The 15,631-nt window shown below is 36.7% G+C and overlaps 1 protein-coding gene across 1 annotated transcript; it reads left to right on the top strand.

Annotated features, from left to right (window-relative positions):
* The first annotated feature begins 314 nt into the window (after positions 1-314).
* Positions 315-15,173, top strand: htatip2 (HIV-1 Tat interactive protein 2). The gene is made up of 6 exons (XM_062069437.1): positions 315-528; positions 3,986-4,178; positions 4,265-4,372; positions 10,001-10,138; positions 10,252-10,313; positions 14,594-15,173. The coding sequence occupies exons 1-6, from the start codon at positions 404-406 to the stop codon at positions 14,811-14,813; spliced, it is 846 nt and encodes a 281-aa protein (XP_061925421.1). The 5' UTR covers positions 315-403; the 3' UTR covers positions 14,814-15,173.
* The last annotated feature ends 458 nt before the right edge of the window (positions 15,174-15,631 follow it).

Here is a 15,631-nt window from a genome sequence, read left to right as displayed (position 1 = left end):
AAATGTCTACATAAATGTCGGTTAATTAAAATAAGGCCTGCGTTTTCTAATTGGCTTAATGGGTTACAATTATCAATCAAATCTTGGAGAATGATTAAAAGTACAAAAGCCCTTAAATTGATATATTTGTTAAAAACATTTAAAGTGATTTTATTTTTTGTATTTATTTTTTGTTGTATTATTACTCTATCTGTGTTTGTTTTGTTTTCTTTCCTTTGTGTTGAAAGTGCCTTGACCTTTGTGTGAATTATAAATGTATGTTTGTTCAATTAAAAAATAAAATAAAATTAAATAAAACAAAAAACGCTTGTCTGTGACAGCTCGCTCTTCCGCATTCATCCGCCAATCAGAGACGCAGGAAGAGCCCGGCGCAGGGCAACCAGGAAGTGCTCCTCTCCATGTAATGTCTTATCTAAAACTACTAGGCGCCACGTTAGGAAAACTAACAACCTTTTTAGCTCTCTCGGTTGTCTTCGTCGCAGCTTTTCTTAAGTATTTTGACGACCCTGAACCAGTTCACATCACCAGGTAACGATGAACGCGACACCCGGAAATACGGATATTGTCTTGTTGTTTGCTAAAGCTAAGTGGTTACGTCAGCGACAAACACATTATTAGTGTACACTGAAAGGGGCGAGGCTGCGAGCAAACATCAAACCTAACAACAGAACGTAATTAAATATGTTTTAAGAGAAAACTCATACACCGGAAACTAAATTGGATCCAATACATGAGTTATGTAAAAAAAAAAAAATGGGTTGAGTCCCCTGTTCCACCTCCTGTGAGGTGAGGGGAGCAGTGAGGAGCAGGGGTGGCCGTGCTCAGTAATCATTTTGGTGATTTAACCTCCAATTCCAACCCTTGATGCTGAGTGCCAAGCAGGGAGGTAATGGGTCCCATTTTTATAGTCTTTGGTATGACTCGGCCGGGGTTTGAACTCACAACCTACCGATCTCAGGGCGTATTGTGTTGTCAACAGCTATAAGTCCATCCATATATTTTCTACCGCTTGTCCCTTTCATTTGGACGTTTAACATTTGTCATCAAGCAGTATTAACTGTATTTTTACACTGAAATAACCTAATTATTGTCCTTCACCAAGCTTTAAGCCTGGGGTAAATTTAAATCAGGTGCAAATACATTATTTGTTGTCAAACTTTTCAATAAATGTCCACACACTTATTAATGTTGCATTGATAAATTAACAAATATTACAAACAACATTTTTTGGCACGTTTACTAGTAGATGTGTGTATAGTTTTAGAAATTAACTGATTTACATTAAATCAGAATTATCAGACAGGACTTGTATGGATGATTTCAGTGACGTAATGTTGTTTTGCTGTGATAAATATGAAGAAAGTAATATTAAAACGGTGAAAATGCACACTTTTCTGGTCAACTTCTTTAATACAAAGTCAATGGTGCTCAAGATTCAGGGTGTGACCTTTTTTAAATAACGTTCTTAAGTTAAGCTGTATTTGTTCCCAGTTTGTTCCCAGCCCTTCTTTTTTTTTTTTTTTTTTTAAAAAGCCTCTTTTTTTTTTAGATATATGCATATTAGTTATAGCTATTTGGCTATTCTAGTTTTTTTTTTTTTTTTTAATTTCTTTATTATCTTTTTATTTTATTTTTTTAATACACTGTAGCACTTTGAGATTGTTTACTCAATATAAAGTGCTTTTTACAAATAAAATGTATTATTATTATTATTATTATTATTATTATTATTAATGTTGACCCCATTTTAAGAAGGGTGGTATTATTGGAAAGTGTTGCTAAACAAAGAAACAGAAAACAGTGACAGTGTATTTTTAATTGATTAAATTCATGAAATTAGCTTTGAAAGTGACAGACAATTTGAGGAATCAAGGCTGGTCGTACTGGGCATTTAGTGGGTCCAAAAAAATCGGTGTGCCAATCGATCATTTGAAAGAATTATTTGGCAGACTCACATGTAAATGTATAACTTGTACTATAATAGGAATTCCATGGAACACTTTATTCACCGTAGATGTTTTGCAGGGGATGTACAGTACTGGCCAAAAGTTTGGACACACCTTCTCATTCAATGTGTTTTCTTTATTTTCATGACTATTTACATTGTAGATTGTCACTGAAGGCATCACAACTATGAATGAACACATGTGGAGTTATGTACTTAACAAAAAAAGGTGAAATAACTGAAAACGTGTTTTATATTCTAGTTTCTTCAAAATAGCCACCCTTTGCTCTGATTACTTTTTCGCACACTCTTGGCATTCTCTCGATGAGCTTCGAGAGGTAGTCACCTGAAAGGGTTTTCACTACACAGGTGTCATAGTTTTGATGCCTTCAGTGACAATCTACAATGTAAATAGTCATAAAAATAAAGAAAACACATTGAAGTGAGAAGGTGTGTCCAAACGTTTGGCCTGTACTGTATGTCAAGTGTAATCTTGACAAATTTTGTCAGAGCTTTGTGGCGCGAGTACTTGTTGAATCTGAAAATTTCAATATTCTGAACAAAAATATAAAGGCAACACTTTTGTTTTTGCTCCCCTTTTTCACGAGTTGAATTTAAAGATCTAAAACTTTTACTGTATACACAACACCTATTCCTCTCAGATATTGTTCACAAATATGTCTAAATCTGTGTTAGTGAGCATTTCTTCTTTGCCAAGATAATCCATCCCACCTCACAGGTGTGGCATATCAAGACGCTGATTAAACAGTATGATTTTTGCACAGGTGTGCCTTCGGCTGCCCACAATAGTGTGATCAATCTGTTTTTTTAAAAATGTATCATTTGACAGCACTAGATAAAACAAATGGAATGTCCATATATTGCAGCGATTAACTCTGTTATTGAAGCGCAACAAATTTGAAAATATTTAAAGCATAACAGGTTTCTAGAAAGAACGCTACTAGCACATCGAAAACAAGTAGTGGACGACAAACAGCGCTGGCGAACTATTTTAGCAAATTAATCGTGATTAATCCAAATTCAAGAAGAAAGAATAAGAAAATAATAATTTGACAATACTGAATAAAACATTTTGAAAACAGTTTACAAAAGCCCCTCTTGGCTGCTGATGTATGACTTGTACGCGTGCAACGAGTAAGAGAGTAGACTGCTTAAAAATAAGAAATGTATCTCTTTTGAACTGTCTATTGATCAATCAATCAATAAATGTTTATTTATATAGCCCTAAATCACAAGTATCTCAAAGGGCTGCACAAGCCACAACGACATCCTCGGTTCAGAGCCCACATAAGGGCAAGGAAAAACTCACAACCCAGTGGGATGTCAATATGAATGACTATGAGAAACCTTGGAGAGGACCCCAGATGTGGGTGACCCCCCCCCTCTCTCTAGGGGAGACCGGATGCAATGGACGTTGAGTGGGTCTAGTATAATATTGTGAAAGTCCAGTCCATAGTGGATCTAACATAATAGTGAGAGTCCAGTCCATAGTGGGGCCAGCAGGAGACCATCCCGAACGGAGACGGGTCAGCAGCACAGAGATGTCCCCAACCGATGCACAGGCGAGCGGTCCACCCCGGGTCCCGACTCTGGACAGCCAGCACTTTCGACAATTTCGGAAGACGACGGCAGCTGTTCAAGGATTCCAAAGGCTGCCTGTTGGAATGAATGGTTGGAGCAGAGCTGTGGCCTCTCAGACTTTGGCATTTTCTAAATTGAATTGCGAATTAGATAACATCTAGGAGAAGCTCTCCGCTCTGCAAGGCACATTTATGATCAATTGAGCAGACAAATCTTTAGGATGTGTTTGCTCGCCCTGACCAAAACAATACTTATCTACAATTCGGCTCCCTCTGCATTGGTCTTGGCAATACCCACGTACTCGATACATGTGTTTTAGAAAATTGTGAATCAATAAACAATCATAACAAACAAACAAAAAATCAGATTTTGGATGTCATTGATTAACCACAGCTAAAGATGCACATTGCATGGTAACCATTTTGTTTTGGCACACAGAATGGCCACAGCAGACATAAAAAACTTGGAGGACAATTTCAGGCAGCAGAATAAGAGCTGCTTCATCCTGGGAGCCTCTGGGGAAACTGGCAAGGTGTTGCTTCAAGACTTGCTAAAGCGCAACATCTTCTCCAAGATCACCCTCATTGGGAGGAGACAGCTCTCCTTTGAGGACAAAGCATACGAAAATCTGGTCAGTTGACCAACCGGCAATCTTTGTTGCGGTGGGCGTGGATAATGTCTGCTATTTTCTTCACTTTGTCACATTTCCGTCTTCAGGTCCAAGAAGTGGTGGACTTTGAGAAGCTCGATGATTACGCTGCTGCTTTCCAGGGTCATGATGTTGGCTACTGCTGCTTGGGAACGACCAGGGCCAAAGCCGGGGCTGTGAGTTCATCATCATCATTTCTTTGTATTCCTTTCATGAAAATGCATATATACAAGCCACGTACAGTTCACACTAGGGATGTCCGATAATATCGGACTGCCGATATTATCGGACGATAAACGCTTTAAAATGTAATATCGGAAATGATCGGTATCGGTTTCAAAAAGTAAAATTTATGACTTTTTAAAACGCCGCTGTGTACACGGTCGTAGGGAGAAGTACAGAGCGCCAATAAACCTTGAAGGCAATTCCTTTGCGTGCCGGCCCAAACACATAATATCTACGGCTTTTCACACACACAAGTGAATGCAAGGCATACTTGGTCAACAGCCATACAGGTCACACTGAGGGTGGACGTATAAACAACTTTAACACTGTTACAAATATGTGCCACACTGTGAACCCACACCAAACAAGAATGACAAACACATTTCGGGAGAACATCCGCACCGTAACACAACATAAACACAACAGTACAAATGCCCAGAACCCCTTGCAGCACTAACTCTTCCGGGACGCTACAATATAGACCCCACGCTACCCCCTACCCCTCCCACCTCAACCTTGCCCACCTCCTCATGCTCTCTCAGGGAGAGCATGTCCCAAATTCCAAGCTGCTGTTTTGAGGCATGTTAAAAAAAATAATGCACTTTGTGACTTCAATAATAAATATGGCAGTGCCATGTTGGCATTTTTTTCCATAACATAAGTTGATTTACTTTGGAAAACCTTGTTACATTGTTTAATGCATCCAGCGGGGCATCACAACAAAATTAGGCATAATAATGTGTTAATTCCACGACTGTATATATCGGTATCGGTTGATATCGGAATCGGTAATTAAGAGTTGGACAATATCGGATATCGGCAAAAAAGCCATTATCGGACATCTCTAGTTCACACTTTCATTGTTTTTTTTATACATTTCCATGATCAGAAAGGAGCAGATGGAAGAATAATATTCTTATATTTATCTGCCCCCTTTTTTAACACAAATTGTTTTTAGATTACTTTATCACTGTTCCCTCCACCAACACCCGAACTCCAACATACTTTTTAATTTTCCTTTAAGCATTTTCACAATGACACGTCCAATCAAAATAAAAAATCATCCATTTTCTACCTCTTGTCCCGTTCGGGGTCGCGGGGGGGTGCTGGAGCCTGTCTCAGCTGCATTCGGGCGGAAGGCGGGGTACACCCTGGACAAGTCACCACCTCATCACAGGGGCAAACACAGATAGACAGACAACATTCACACTCACATTCACACACTAGGGCCAATTTAGTGTTGCCAATCAACCTATCCCCAGGTGCATGTCTTTGGAGGTGGGAGGAAGCCGGAGTACCCGGAGGGAACCCACGCAGTCACGGGGAGAACATGCAAACTCCCGAGCCCGGGATTGAACTCAGGACCTTCGTATTGTGAGGCACATGCACTAACCCCTGTGTCCACCGTGCTGCCCCCAAAATCAAAAATCAGTTTGATATAATTCCAGTTGTCTCTTTTTAAGTTAAAAAATATTCTTGCAACTTTATAAGTCTTTCTTTAGAGAATTCCATGCTTTCACAGCAGCAACAGACGAGCACATTTGTTTCAAATTTGTTCACGCTCTTGGATGTTTAAAGTCATACGTCCTTCTGTGATTCTCATCTTCAGACGTGAACACGAATAACTTTTATAAGTCCTTAGGAAGAACTTTATTTTTACCTTTAAACATCACTAATAGAGTAGGGCTGCAACTAACGATTAATTTGATAATCGATTAATCTGTCGATTATTACTTCGATTAATCGATTAATAATCGGATAAAAGTAGGGATGATACTCGAAACCGGTTTTCCCGGTTGTTTGATAAGAAAAGAACCGAGTCCTCGGACTCGAATCCCTTTTTGAGAACCGGTACCCGTTATCGAGACCACTATAGTAAAGAAAAAGAGTTGATTCTTTATTCGAATCCCCAGTCATTAGGCGCAGATAGGGAAAGCAGGAAAACAATGGACGGGAAAAAGCGCTCCAAGGTGTAATAAAGTTCAAAACAAAAGCTATAATCCATCGAATAACTTTACTGAGAGATTTGAGCAGGGTAAAAACACATGACGAACACTTTTATGACCAACCGGAAACATAGCAACCAGGCTAGCAACGCACCTCCTTTACGGCAGCTGTCGCAACGTTTTAAAGCAACCGCAGCACATACATATACATACAACATATCTCCCTTTTTTAACTTTTGTTTTTCTCTCCTTGTAAACAAAACAAAATCACACTGTAGATGTGTTGTCCGTCTAATTATAAATAATGCAGACGAGGCGTGTTGGCTGAGTTCTTGACGTTTACTTTCACAGCGTGGCAACATGCAACACTTTTCGGGGCTACCGCGCATGCTCGTCACTCCCGTTGCATGCTGGGTAGTGTAGTTGTTATATTCCCTAGCTCATAACATCACATATTTCCCTCTATAAAGAAATAATGTTAACTCAATAAAGTGTATTTCTTTTTTTAGCTTTAACTTTTCATTTTTTAGCATTGTAACCACATTTGCAAACAACTTTTCTCTTCATAGAATTTTCTTTCAATAAAGTGCAAAAATGTCAAAGCATCATAACAAACAGTTATGTCAAATAGCAGCAGAAGTGCACTTTTTGGAGAGCTGTATTATTTTCAGTTTTGTGCCCAAGGTACTGATTTTATTTAACACTATATTATTATTTATACACCTATAGTGATCACGGAGACAGGTTGTTTTTGTGTTACTGTATATATTTGTTTCTCTGAAAAATCCCACTTAATATACTTTGGGTAACAACAGTCAATATTTATTTATTTTATTTTATTTTTTTAGGTGGGTAACAGTCAATATTTATTTATTTATTACATTTTATTTTTTTATTATATAATAAAAGTGAGCTTTTGTTAAACCAAATATTGTGTGTTTTTTTCCATACACAACAACCTATCTGGACTCGATAAGAGAATCGATAAGGAATCGGTTCGATAAGAGGATTTGATAATAGGCTCGAACTCGATAATTCCTTATCAAACATCATCCCTAGATAAAAGAGACAAACTACATTTCTATCCTATCCAGTATTTTATTGAAAAAAAACAGCATACTGGCACCAAACTTATTTTGATTATTGTTTTTCAGCTGTTTGTAAATGTTGCAGTTTGTAAATAAAGGTTTATTCAAAAAAAACAACAACAACAATTTAATAGAAAAAAACCAAAAAAAAACTGCGCATAGCATAGATCCAACGAATCGATGACTAAATTAATCGGAAACTATTTCAATAATCGATTTTAATCGATTTAATCGATTAGTTGTTGCAGCCATATAATAGAGTATGCAATTATACAATGTCTTTTAGTTTGAATAATCCTGACTAGAGATGTCCGATAATATCGGCCTGACGATATTATCGGCCGATAAATGCTCAAAAATGTAATATCTTAAATTATCGGTATCGTTTTTTTATTATCGGTATCGTTTTGGTTTTTTTTTATTAAATCAACATAAAAAAACAAGATACACTTACAATTAGTACACCAACCCAAAAAACCTCCCTCCCCCATTCACACTCATTCACACAAAAGGGTTGTTTCTTTCTGTTATTAATATTCTGGTTCCTACATTATATATCAATATATATCAATACAGTCTGCAAGGGATACAGTCCGTAAGCACACATGATTGTGCGTGCTGCTGGTCCACTAATAGTACTAACCTTTAACAGTTAATTTTACTCATTTTCATTAATTACTAGTTTCTATGTAACTGTTTTTATATTGTTTTACTTTCTTTTTTATTCAAGAAAATGTTTTTAATTTGTTTATCTTATTTTATTTTATAATTTTTTTTAAAAAGGACCTTATCTTCACCATACCTGATTGTCCAAATTAAGCATAATAATGTGTTAATTCCACGACTGTATATATCGGTATCGGTTGATATCGGTATCGGTAATTAAGAGTTGGACAATATCGGAATATCGGATATCGGCAAAAAGCCATTATCGGACATCCCTAATCCTGACCTAAAGAAGAGTGGATTTGTGTGGTCTCTATATTCTTCTTTAAAAATAATACAAATTGCTCTTTTCTGTGAAAGAAATAAAGGCATTATGTTGCTGTGATATGTATTTCCCCATATTTCTGCACAATAATTGAAATAAGGTAGAATAATTGAGCAATATAACATTCTCATTGTATTATACGGGAGACTGTATTTAACCTTGTTCAAAATAAATACGCTTTTAGATACCATATTTTTCACATGCAATATACTGTATGAGCTTTTCATGTCAACTTTTCATGACCCCAAGAAATCTGATTTCAAACACCTTCTCAATTTTCACATTGTTTATGGATAAACTAACTTCTTTGACATTGACATTTAAATAAGTTTATTTCGGTCAACCATCAACCATTTTGTGTGATCAGTTTAACAGTACAGATTATACATATTCAACAATCATACACATACACACAAAAAGAAAAGAAAAAGAATGACCGAAATAGGAATAGGCTGCAGCCAAAGCTTATATTTGCCTATCCTATACCTTCACTGAAAATTAAATTACCTGGAACATCAACGTTCAAAAAATCAATGGAATGAAAGTAATTGTTACTATATTTTATCATTTTCAATTATTTCACCTTTCAAGGCTTTCTTAAACCTTGACAAAGAACTACATGTCTTCAACTCATCACTGAGCTTGTTCCACCATTTAACTCCTAAAACTGAAATACATTTGTATTTTACGTATATTCCTTCTTACTTGACATATTTCAAAAATCAATATCCCCCGTAAAGTATAGTTTTCTCCTCTTAATTTAAATAACCTAAGAATACAAGCCGGAAGGCTGTTGTTCTTTACTCGAAACATAATTTCCATTGCTTTTTAAAAACACAATATCTGAACATTTTAACACATTAGAACTTATAAATAATGGATTGGTATTATTCTAATTACTCTTTTTTGAAGTTTAATTATTGGGTCTATGTTTGTTTTATAAACATTTCCCCAAACCTCAACACAATTTGTTAAATATGGAAAAATAAAAGAATAATATAACATATGCAGACATTTCTTATTCAGCATGTGTCCTTACTTTATAAAGAATAGCAATGGATTTGGATATTTTTCCCTTTATATATTCAATCTGCGGTTTCCAACATAATTTATGATCAATTATTATTACCAAGAATTTAGTTTCATATACTCTATCAATTTCCACTTGATTTAATTTTACTAAACACCATAAATTTCGTTTTCTTATCATTTAATGATAACTTATTAATATTAAACCTCTACCTTTTTTTTTTTTTACTGAATACCATACATTTAGTCTTTTCCAAATTTAAAGATAATTTATTTAAATCAAACCACAATTTTAGTTCAACCATTTCCTCTTCAATATTATCGCCTAAGTTTTTCAAGTCATCTCCTGAAGAGTATAAATTTGTAACGTTTGCGAATAATACGTACTGTAAAGTTTTCGAAACCTCACAAATATCATTTATATATAAAATAAAAAGTTTGGGTCCTAAAATCGTTAAATATACTGCCAAACTGCATTTATTAATAATTACAATTATTGCTCATTTTGTGTCTTTCTGGTTCCAGGCAGGATTCATCCGAGTAGACCATGACTATGTTGTCAAATCTGCTGAGCTGGCGAAAGCTGGAGGCTGCGCACAATTTCATCTGGAGTCTTCCAGAGGCGCTGATAAAAACAGCAGCTTCCTCTACCTCAAAGTGAAGGTGGTGCACATTTAGGCAGAAATAATCTTATCATCTCTCTCCATGATCTCTTTCTTTCTCATCAAATATTGTCATTATTTGTGCATTCCTAAAAATAACGGGTTTCCTTCCAGGGAGAAGTGGAAGCGGAAATACAGGCACTGGATTTTGACAGATATGCCATTTACAGACCTGGGTAAGTTAGCACTGAGTGAATACATCATGTTTTTTAAACCAGTGTTTCTTAACCAATGTTGGGCTGATATCGCCCCCCAGAGGGACGGCGAAAAAAATATCTGTTTCTCAGCTGGGGTCCGCACGGTTGTAATACACTTTTCCACCACACATCCATCCAGTAATGTCGAGCTCAAAACAAACAGAAGGAATCTGTAGCTAAAGTCATAGAGAAGTTTCTTAAGCGCAAAAAGTATGACTAAAGCTGTATTTTTATTTGCACTTTAATTTTATTGACAGTTTATTTAAGAAACATATGTATTATTAGTATAGTTAGAATGTATTTATTTCAGTAATTGTTTTTGCAAAAGTCCCTTCTTTTGCAATATGTGTGATTATTTATTTTTTGTACATATGTAGCATCATCTACAAAGATACAAAGAATTGCTATTGCGACATCCAGTGGACACATTTAGAACAGCTGTTTCTTTCATTAAAAAAGTTCAGGTGAATTTTTATACTTAGCAAACTCATCGGGTCGTACGTTTGACACCCCTGGACTAGACCAACCCAATCAGAGCGCACTCTTCAGTATCGTGGCCACTGATTGGCTCAGCCTCAATGGCAGCATCAAGTCCCGCCTTTATGTAAAAGTTTTAAGAGGTTTTTTTCAATGTTCTAGCTATGCAAATTAGATTTATCATGAATAATTCCTACTTTGCAGAAATGTCTTTACTACGATGCAGGCTTGGAACCTATTAGCAGCAATAAATGAAGCTTTAATGTCATGCAGGGGTTCTTAACCTTTTTGACCTTGGGGCCCGAATTTTCCACTACAAAAGGGGCCCGGGGCCCACTTAAATATTTAAACTAAATTAGTAATCTTACTCTTGATTTTAATCCATCCTTCCATCTATTTTCTACCGCTTGTCCCTTTTTAGGGTCGCGGGGGGTGCATATTCAATAGTTATATATAACCAACTAGTTACAGTTTACAATCTTGTCCAATAATGTGAAACCATGTGTTAATCACAAAGATTATGTATTCAACACATAAACCTTAGGCTTAGGTCAGGCTGGTGAGAAAAATAAATCCTAATCAAATACATGAGAAAAGACTGAGAAAATAATACCTGACGAAAAATAAGATTTACATACAATTTTGTAGTGCCAAAATAATAAACTAAATTGATAATAGATAATGAAAACTATGTTTCTTAATTTAAGTGCAAATCGACTTGTCCAGGGTGTACCCCGCCTACCGCCCGAATACAGCTAAAATAGGCTCCAGCGACCCCAAAAAGGGACAAGCGGTAGAAAATGGATGGATGGATGGATTAAAATACAGGTTCACCACTTAAGTCCTATTTTTTTGCTCTTAAGAAACTTCTCTATGACTTTTTATCTCCAGACTTCTTCTGTTTGTTTGATATTACCATTACTGCCACAAGTGGTGGAAAAGGGTATTACAACCGAGTACCTCTATGGCAGTGGTTCTTAACCTTGTTGGAGGTACCGAACCCCACCAGTTTCATATGCGCATTCACCGAACCCTTCTTTAGTGAAAAATAAAATTTTCAAATTCAAGACAAAGTTATATGTTTTTGGTAACACTTTAGTATGGGGAACATATTCTAAGTAACAAATACTTAATTTAGAGTTTTTTGGACACTAGGGGAACATATTGTAAGTAATAAAGACTTAATTTAGAGTTATTTGGTTAGGGTCGGGGTTATAATAAGGCCATGCCGAATAAGGCATTAATAAGTACTTAATAATGACTAGTTAAGAGCCAATATGTTACTAATGCGCATGTTAATAAGCAACTAATTAATGGTGAATATGTTCCCCATACTAAAGTGTTACCATGTTTTTTTACTGCTGCATAAAATGAACCGTGCATGAACATCACCTTGTTCATAGAACAAAACCAACACAGTGCATGAACTCACAACAAATTACACACCTGCAAATCAGTCAGCTGTTGCCGTATCCGTAATACGCCGATAGGGAGAAGTTTGTATTTACACGATGAGTCGGGTGTGTCTTGACCTCCGCCAAACCCCTGAGGCCGACTCACCAAACCCAGGTTAAGAACCACTGCTCTATGGACTACAGCTGAGAAGCAGATGTTTTTTGACAGCAGTCTAGGGGGCGCTTGCGGCCTGAAAATGGGCCTTATGGTTAAAAAGCACTGCTATGTTTCAGGGTTTTGTAAAAAACATGACATATATTTAAAGACAAATATTTGTGTTATTACTAGGGCTGTCAAACCTTTAATCGTGATAGATCACATTTTGTCCATAGTTAAATTATAATCCATCCATCCATCCATCCATCCATCCATCCATCTTCTTCCGCTTATCCGAGGTCGGGTCAAAAGTCATTAATCGCAAATGGACAGTGGACAGTTTGTTTGATTTTTGCAAATGTTTGTTTATTAAACATGCTTTTAAAACAGCTCAACACAAAATGGACACAAACACTCTTAAAGAAAGGCCGCCATTCATAAATATGTATTGTAACAATTGCATGTGGCTATTGTTTACAGCAGGGGTCACCAACGCGGTGCCCACGGGCACCAGGTCGCCCGTAAGGACCAGGGGCCGTACTTATCAAGCTTCTTAGAATGACTCCTAAGAAGTCTGCTAAGAGTTGACTTAAGAGTAAATAAATTCTTCGCTGAAAGCTGCACTTAAAAGTTAGTTATCAAGCGTCTTACTCACACTTTCAGCGAAGTGTAGGACTGAATCTTAAGTGTCACACTCAGAGCTGAATTACGACATTACTATGTGCCGTAAACGGAATTTTAGGTGACGTCATTTCTGTGTCCATAGAAATGACTAATCACGGAAGGGAATCCGTTGTCTAAGAATAAAGAAATATCTTGGAAATATTTAAGTGGACAATGGGAGTGTATATTTTGACAATAAACTACAAAATAATACAAAACAAACTAGTCCCCGCCGGCACTCACGCTACCGCTCCCTCTCTTCTCTCGCCCACACACTCACTGACGTCACTCACCTCACGGCCACACACATACGCTACTGTCATAACATTTTCTTTCCAATTCATTAATTAGGCAAATAATTTGAAACTGGTGTGGGTGGCTCTATATATACTAGCCCACTGCAGACACATGCAGAAATCAACAAGGAATCGAAAAGTATTAAATCTGTGACAAAAATAATATCCGCTCTGTCTAAACGATACCGTTTGATCAGCTGCTCGTCATCAAAAAAAAACAAACATTGTTCCGTTTCCTGAACGTTCGCGCACGTCTCTCTCGCCTCAGTGCCATCCCCTGCTGGCAACTCCTAACCACTTAAGACACCTCTGAAGGTCTCTTAAATATCGTGGAGAGTAGGAGTGATTCTTAGACTTAAGAACGTTGATAAAAAGCTTTTATTCTTAAGTTTGAGAGTAGGACTAAATTTCGCAAATTCTCAGGACTTAAGTGTAAAATGGCACTCTAAGAAGCTTGATAAGTACGGCCCCAGATGAGTAGCCCGCTGGCCTGTTCTAAAAATAGCTCAAATAGCAGCACTTAACAGAGAGCTGCCTCTATTTTTTATATTTGATTTATTTACTAGCAAGCTGGTTTCGCTTTGCTCGACATTTTTAATTCTAAGAGAGACAAAACTCAAATAGAATTTGAAAATCCAAGAAAATATTTTAAAAACTTGGTCTTCATTAACTGACAAAGAAACAGATTTGGTGTCCAGTTCAAAGTGTGTCATGATTTATTTAAAAATTTGACAGTTGACTTTCGTATTTTACATGATTTATTATTTGTACAAACATGGTGCAAAGTAATTCATGATTTGTTAAAAAATGTTAGTGGCTAGCTAGTTAAAATTGGATATTGTGATTTCACAAGACTGTCTTAGAAGTGATCATTTGAAAATGTTCAATTTGAAAAATGTGCACTTAGAGAAAATATAAAAATAAAGTGTAGCATATTAATATTTAACTGTTTCTATATATATTTATTGTGAGAAATCATTAAGATGATCAGTGTTTCCACAAAGATAAATATAATTAATTATTAATAATAACATAGAGTTAAAGGTAAATTGAGCAAATTGGCTATTTCTGGCAATTTATTTAAGTGTGTATCAAACTGGTAGTCCTTCGCATTAATCAGTACCCAAGAAGTAGCTCTTGGTTTCAAAAAGGTTGGTGACCCCTGCTTTACAGCTATGACTGTACAATAGTATGACATGCAACACTGCAACTTACCCATCAGAAGTATATAGGTAACATAATCATCGGCTGTCCTCCTGTTGCTTCCAACAGGGTTTTGCTGGTTGACCGTCAGGAGGTTCGTCCTAGCGAGTGGCTGGCAAGGAAGTTCTTTGGTGCCGTCAGCGCGATTTCCTCCACGTCCATGTCCATCCCCATCCAAGCAGTGGCCAAAGCGATGGTGTCAAATACTCTGCTGCGCCCCGAGCAGAAGGTCGAGGTCCTGGAGAACAAAGCCATCAGCGCTCTGGGAAGTGAAAGTGATAAAAAGTAACTCTTAGGTGAGATTAGTTTTATTACGTTGGCGACATACTGCTCAGGGTCATTTCATCCTCATGTCAAAAGAATTGTCTGGCTTTTCTGCTGTGAAATATTCAAATGAGGGATATAAACCCACTTTCTTCTACATTTTTCACAATATATTCTTCATACAATGCCTTAAATGTTGCCATTTGTACATGCAAGTGTATTATTATTGTGTTGGTTAAATATAAAAAGGTGGGTCGACATCCAACTCTTGTTTTTGTTTTGTCTGGTCATGTGAATTTTGTGCAAAGCATCATGTGAAAATAACATTTTGAATTGTATGTTTTCTACTACTGTACCGCACTTATTAAAAAAATATTTGTATGAGCCTTAAAGGCCTACTGAAATGAATTTTTTTTATTTAAACGGGGATAGCAGATCTATTCTATGTGTCATACTTGATCATTTCGCGATATTGCCATATTTTTGCTGAAAGGATTTAGTATAGAACAACGACGATAAAGATTGCAACTTTTGGTATCTGATAAAAAAAAGGCTTGCACCTACCGGAAGTAGCGTGACGTAGTCAGTTGAACATATACGCAAAGTTCCCTATTGTTTACAATGATGGCCGCATGAAGTGAGAGAGATTCGGACCGAAAAAGCGACAATTTCCCCATTAATTTGAGCGAGGATGAAAGATTTGTGGATGAGTAAAGTGCAAGTGAAGGACTAGTGGGGAGTTGAAGCTATTCAGATAGGGAAGATGCTGTGAGAGCCGGGGGTGACCTGATATTCAGCTGGGAATGACTACAACAGTAAATAAACACAAGACATATATATACT

This window comes from Entelurus aequoreus, linkage group LG02 (assembly GCF_033978785.1).
Source record: "Entelurus aequoreus isolate RoL-2023_Sb linkage group LG02, RoL_Eaeq_v1.1, whole genome shotgun sequence".
Classification (NCBI taxonomy): Eukaryota; Metazoa; Chordata; class Actinopteri; order Syngnathiformes; family Syngnathidae; genus Entelurus; species Entelurus aequoreus.
This window is presented reverse-complemented; position numbering and strand designations above follow the sequence as displayed.

Bases quoted from the DNA above. Each gene is read 5' to 3' on its own strand.
- htatip2 (XM_062069437.1), top strand. From the start codon at position 404: ATGTCTTATCTAAAACTACTAGGCGCCACGTTAGGAAAACTAACAACC. The intron at 529-3,985 runs GTAACGATGAAC...TTTGGCACACAG, and splicing joins GAACCAGTTCACATCACCAG to AATGGCCACAGCAGACATAA. The intron at 4,179-4,264 runs GTCAGTTGACCA...TTCCGTCTTCAG, and splicing joins ACAAAGCATACGAAAATCTG to GTCCAAGAAGTGGTGGACTT.